The sequence below is a fragment of the Rhagoletis zephyria genome, unplaced genomic scaffold (assembly GCF_001687245.7).
Source record: "Rhagoletis zephyria isolate East Lansing unplaced genomic scaffold, Rhagoletis_zephyria_1.1 Rzeph_scaffold_20695, whole genome shotgun sequence".
NCBI lineage: Eukaryota > Metazoa > Arthropoda > Insecta > Diptera > Tephritidae > Rhagoletis > Rhagoletis zephyria.
The window spans coordinates 1-5775 of record NW_016177753.1 but is presented as its reverse complement, the minus strand read 5'-3'; the positions used below and the strand labels follow the sequence as shown (position 1 = coordinate 5775).

At 35.4% G+C, this 5775-nt stretch overlaps 1 protein-coding gene across 1 annotated transcript; it reads left to right on the top strand.

The window, feature by feature from the left end:
• Positions 1–553: 553 nt before the first annotated feature.
• On the top strand, positions 554–4516 carry LOC108380880 (UDP-glucuronosyltransferase 2B15-like). The gene is made up of 7 exons (XM_017637279.1): positions 554–849; positions 911–1052; positions 2069–2230; positions 2300–2396; positions 2932–3390; positions 3463–3941; positions 4023–4516. Exons 3-7 carry the CDS (start codon positions 2186–2188, stop codon positions 4413–4415), a joined length of 1473 nt encoding a protein of 490 aa, XP_017492768.1. The 5' UTR covers positions 554–849; positions 911–1052; positions 2069–2185; the 3' UTR covers positions 4416–4516.
• Positions 4517–5775: the final 1259 nt, after the last annotated feature.

The following is a 5775-nucleotide window of genomic DNA, read 5'->3' as shown; positions in this document are numbered from 1 at the left end:
AGTCTTGACAAAAACCTGTGTGAAATCGCCGTTAGAGAAGGATATATTATCTTTTGTTGTAAACCTCAGTGATGAACATCTCATCTATACATACAAATACATATGCATATTTTTTATAAATGAAAACCGAGGTTCCTTTTTCGCTCCAATTTCAAAAGCAAATGAAGAAATTTGGAGGAGACTTTGCAGAATTAGCATTAATCAATCCAGTATTAACGTTTATATTTTGACTTCAAGTTTTTCTTTAAATTCGCTATAAATTATACTAGTAGACTTCAAAATAGTAATTAGCCTAAAGGAGTTAGGCAGGTAAAATTTAAAAGTGTATGAAAAAAGATGTCGAATTTCGACANCATTAATCAATCCAGTATTAACGTTTATATTTTGACTTCAAGTTTTTCTTTAAATTCGCTATAAATTATACTAGTAGACTTCAAAATAGTAATTAGCCTAAAGGAGTTAGGCAGGTAAAATTTAAAAGTGTAGGAAAAAAGATGTCGAATTTCGACAACTGGGCGATACTAGTAAATATTAAACCAGCTGGCCATCTTTTCGCTTAGCGCTGCAGCTACAACGATCTATGTGGCATGCCTTGTGCATTTCCATACAATTAACCTTATCTGTCAAAGCGAATCTGTGACGCAAAGCGAAGCAAGCGCTTTATCTGGCATCAGCTTAACAGACAGCTAGGCGGTAATTAAATACCAGGGAAATTCAATCTCTTAGCGAAAGAGCTGAGACTTTCCATACGCATATTATCTGAGTTTCTGGCCATGGCGTCATCGAGGAAACTTGCCAGTCTGAAGAACTTGCTCATCATGAAACGACATTGTCTGGTACAGATATCAGGTATACAAATTGTCATATATATACTTAGTAATAATTTGACCAGCGCTGTCTCTACTCTAAGGAGTTCAACAGCACATTGTTTGATAGGATTACACGGGCGACGTACACTGGAACAACTACTTCAAAAGTTGTATGGACGCAGTTGAGGAGGGAGCCGTTCAAGTTATTTTCTAATTAAAAATATATAGTTAACGCGTGGCAATGTGAGTGTCAATTGCATTAGCTCTAAAGCTTGCCACTTTTTAAACGGAATTGTGAATCGTATCATAGAAGAATAGCACTGCTATAAATATACAAATGTAGAATTTGCGCCTCCATAGTTGAGCGTACCGGACTCTGATTGATATTCACTAAAATTCGCCGAGCTCTTGTTATTTTGGTGGATACTGTTTGTAAAACTACGAGTACATTTTATTTTATTGGCATTGTCGATAACAAAGCAGATAACGATAGCGTTCACTATGTAGAACGTCTTTTTGCGTATGGTTTCGTTAGAGTAACATAAACTTGGATAAATTATTATGACACACGCACGTTTATGACAGTTACTATTTAAAAATTCTTTCCAGTGTTGCCACTTAACCACACTTGTGGTATGTCTAACATATTTTGTATCATTTTTCACTTCGACGACAGCTACCACATATTTTAAAAAACTACCACAATTTTACTGAAATAAAATTATTATTTTAAAGCCTTATTATGGTTCACAAACGATAAGCCGCACGAATTATTTGTCTGTAGCAATGTTGCCAGAAAAAAATTTCGTATGGAGCTAAAAGGGTCGAAAAAAAGAACTAAAAATAGCGAAATAATACTAATAAAACGAAGAGCTATTTTTTTTTTAATTTGAGCATTCATTGCCGTATAGTTTCTTTTACATTTACCGTAATTTTAATAAAAATATCAAATTTTATAAATTTAAGTGTAAAAAAAAAAACTTTAAAAACCAAAATAAGGCGCATAGATTTCGAATTCATTGCAAGGAAACTTATAACACTTACCTATAAATCAAAGAAATAAAAATAAAAACCTTAGTAGGTCAATATCTCAACAAATATGCGCAATAGAACAAAACTGAGAATGCAATTTATCTACATTTGAATACTACTTCATGGCCTGGTACATCTTTCTTTTTGACAAATTTTTACGTTACCATCTACCACCGTTTTTACTAATAATCTTTCCCTACATCCGCTTAACCTATGAACATATTTAGTGTTCCAGAATTCTCGTCGGCCTACTGGCACTCGCTGTGCTGGCGGCTCAAGCACCTTCAACAGATGGCGCCAAAATACTTGCAGTCTACGTAGCTGCAGCCGTAAGTCACTTCCAGATGCATCGAGCTATGATTAGCGAGTTGGTGAAACATGGCCATCAGGTATCAGCAGTAGCCGTATCATCTTTTATTATATGTACTTAAAAGTTCTACTGGTTAATGCACCTTTAGGTCACCATGATAACCGCAATTACGTTGGAGCCACTCAAATTGGGCAGCAACTACAGTGAAATACTCATTGAACCAGAGTTTGATAGCTGGGAGTTCGGTAAAATTTTATGGCCTATTCAAAATTTAATTTTTATAATACATGAATGCATATATGTATGCACATTAGGGTGGTCCTTAAAAATCAAATGAACGATTTTTATCAGTCTCACCCCCTCTATCGGTAATACCACGATCACAGATATCACATATAATTTTTTTCCCGACTGGAGTCAGTTAAGGCGTGGCACAAAGGGGTCAAAGGCCAGATGCCTCTATGGACTCAAAAAATTAAAAATATATATATGTTTTCCATTTAATACCCTAAATCGATACTACTGAAGTCGAAGATATCACACATAAATATTGGTCCCGATTGGAGTCGGTTGAGACGTCGGGTATTCTGAATTTTTACCCCTGAGCGAAACGCCTTAATCATCTCCAATCGGGACTAAAATTTAGATGTGATAACTTCGACTATAGTAGCATCGACGTAGAGGTGCAGGCTTAGGAAATCTGATATAAAAAATTTGCTTCCTATATTTAAGGATCACCCTAATGTACATACATACAAATTTCATATTACCTCGTTGCAGTTAAAGAAATGACCGGAAAAAATACTAGCTTCGAAATAAAAAACAGTTTATCAACTTATTTTGAAATCGTAAAGTATGTAAGTGTGCTAAATATCGAACACGCTTTAAAGCAACCAAAAGTGCTGGAAATTATTAATGCCAAACAACCAGAAGGCGTTTACGATCTGCTACTGGTAGAGCAATTGCATCAAGAAGCCTTTCTTGCCTTGGCCCACGTCTATAAAATACCCGTTGTCAGTTCAGCCACATTTGCGCAACAAAACTATATGAGTCAAATGTTCGGCCATGTGACACCTTGGTCGTATGTGCCTATGGAATTTCTGCCACTAACAGATCGCATGAGCTTTTGGGAACGCGCCCTAAATAGCTTTTGCTCACTTCGCCTTGATTTATTCCGTGAATTTGAGTATTTTCCGAAAATGGATGCGCTTGTGCAGAAATACTTTGGACATTTGCCAAGTAAGACATATTCGGCTGGTCATGATTTGATTAGTTATCTCACTACTGTTAAAATTTTCTGACTTTAAACAGTTGAATTCCCCAGTGTTTCGGCAATGGAGAAGAATCACTCTGCTATATTAATCAACAATTACACACCATTAGCCTTCGCTGAACCTAAAATGGACAACATGATTTTTGTCGGCGGTTTGCACATCAATCCACCAAAGCCACTACCCACCGATTTGCAGAAATTCTTAGATGACGCAGAACATGGTGTTATTTACTTCAGCTTTGGTACAGTAGTCAAAGACACGGGCATGCCAATAGAAAAGCTAAATTTATTTCTCGATGCCTTTCGTCAGCTAAAACAACGCGTTCTATGGAAATTCGAAAACGAAAGCATACCAAATTTACCATCCAATGTTTTGATTAAAAAGTGGCTGCCACAAAACGACATTTTAGCGCACCCTAACGCTCGCGCTTTTATATCTCACGGAGGGCTGTTTGGTTTACAAGAAACCGTGTATCATGGTGTCCCGGTGGTAGGCATGCCCTTCCTCTTCGATCAGGTGATCTGAATATGAGCAAAAAAATAAAAAATACGGAAATTTAGCTGTTCACTTTTTTACTAATCTTCTTTTCTTTACCAGCATATAAATATGAAGAAAGCTGAGGCTGCTGGATTTGCCGTTACTTTGGATTACCATACGCTCACTCATGATGATTTCACGAGCGGTCTGAATGAGGTGCTTTTCAATCCCAAATACCGGGATACTGCTAAACGGTTCTCGCGCATTTTCCGCGATCGTCCCATGGGTCCGCGCGAGACTTTAATCTATTGGATCGACTATGTGATACGCCACAATGGAGCGCGTCATTTGCGCGCTGCTGGCATGGATTTGAAGTGGTACCAATTCTATTTACTGGATGTTGCTACTCTAGTTGTGATCGCGGTTTTGGTAGCATTCGCAGTTTCTGTTTTTACAATACGCTGGATCTTGCGAAAGATAAGGGGTGGCAAGGGTAAACAAAAAGTGCAGTAAACATAAAAAGAACAATGCAAGAACAAAGAACACGCAACTAAAAAGTCTTTCGAGAAGTTATGATTTACATCTATTTCTTAATAAGATAGCTACTTATATTCAAATACATATTTTGTAAGAAGAAAACAAGTTGTTCATTTGGTTTTACTTGATTTTGGAAATACTTTCGATTTTACAGCTGAGAGAAGCTAGGGATGTCGCAAAAACAACGATGCATCGAAAATATCGATGTTTTGCTTCGATGCATCGAAGATTTCCCACTGGATGTATCGATGTTTTTTGAAAACCGATATCTCTAGTACCTTGAGTTTTTCAATTGTACAAAAAGTGAAGTGACTTTGACCTAAAAAATGTATTATCTTATAATTCCGCGGAATTTTTTCTTTTATATGATACCCCTATTCTTATCCTACATTGCACTGATTTTTTTAAATAATTTTTTGAAATAATCATATTTTTGAAATTTAAAAGTCATTTAAAAAAATGACTAACGTCAGAGAGAAAAGCTAAGCACGCAGTTTTATTATAATTTACCCATATTTTCGTGAATATATTCATTTTTGTGGGTGTAAAATTTACTGTCACACGGTGTCAGACATCATTGTAAATGTAAAAAACCTACATAAATACTTCATCAAAGATTTTTTGACTTTTGCTCAGTTAACTGGGTCTTTCACATACACGCAGAAAACTTTTATTCTCACCTTTTTTAACATACAATGCCAAGTATGCACAAATGAGCCACAATCAAATACAGGTAAATATATACAAATGCATATACATAAGTTAGTATTCTAATGTTAATGTACATGCATACATACATCCATATTAGATTAATTTTTAGCCATTTAAACCTTGCACTTTATTCTACTATAATTCAATGCATACTCGAAATATTTACGAAAAATTGTTATTTTTTTTTTAATGTTGCTAGGACTGCCAAATATTTTATGCGCGCAGTGAGTAAGTTAGACTTTTTCATGCTACAAAAATCAGTACTTTTCAGTACATTTATATCCCAAGCAAAATTATGAGTGTAGGTAACATAATAGTTTAAAACGCCAGAGTACTTGTATTCAACAATATTTTTGTATGTAAATAAAATAGAGTTCATTGCAGTGATGGGCACACCTAAATACTTTTGTACTTAAAGTACCACTTTGGGTACTAAATACACAAATACTTAGTATTTTGAGATGACTAAATACCCAAGTACTATTTACTTAGGTATTTAGGAGCTGCTAAATACCCAAGTACTATTTACTTAGGTATTTAGGAGCTGCTAAATACCCAAGTACTATTTACTTAGGTATTTAGGTGGTGCTAAATACTCAAGTAAAAAGTATTTAGGTATTTAGGA

What these genes read in the sequence shown, in the direction of transcription:
- LOC108380880 (XM_017637279.1), top strand. Translation starts at nt 2,186, where the DNA reads ATGCATCGAGCTATGATTAGCGAGTTGGTGAAACATGGCCATCAG. An exon ending in TGGTGAAACATGGCCATCAG is followed by an intron (nt 2,231 to 2,299) that starts GTATCAGCAGTA and finishes ATGCACCTTTAG; the next exon opens with GTCACCATGATAACCGCAAT. An exon ending in ATACTTTGGACATTTGCCAA is followed by an intron (nt 3,391 to 3,462) that starts GTAAGACATATT and finishes GACTTTAAACAG; the next exon opens with TTGAATTCCCCAGTGTTTCG.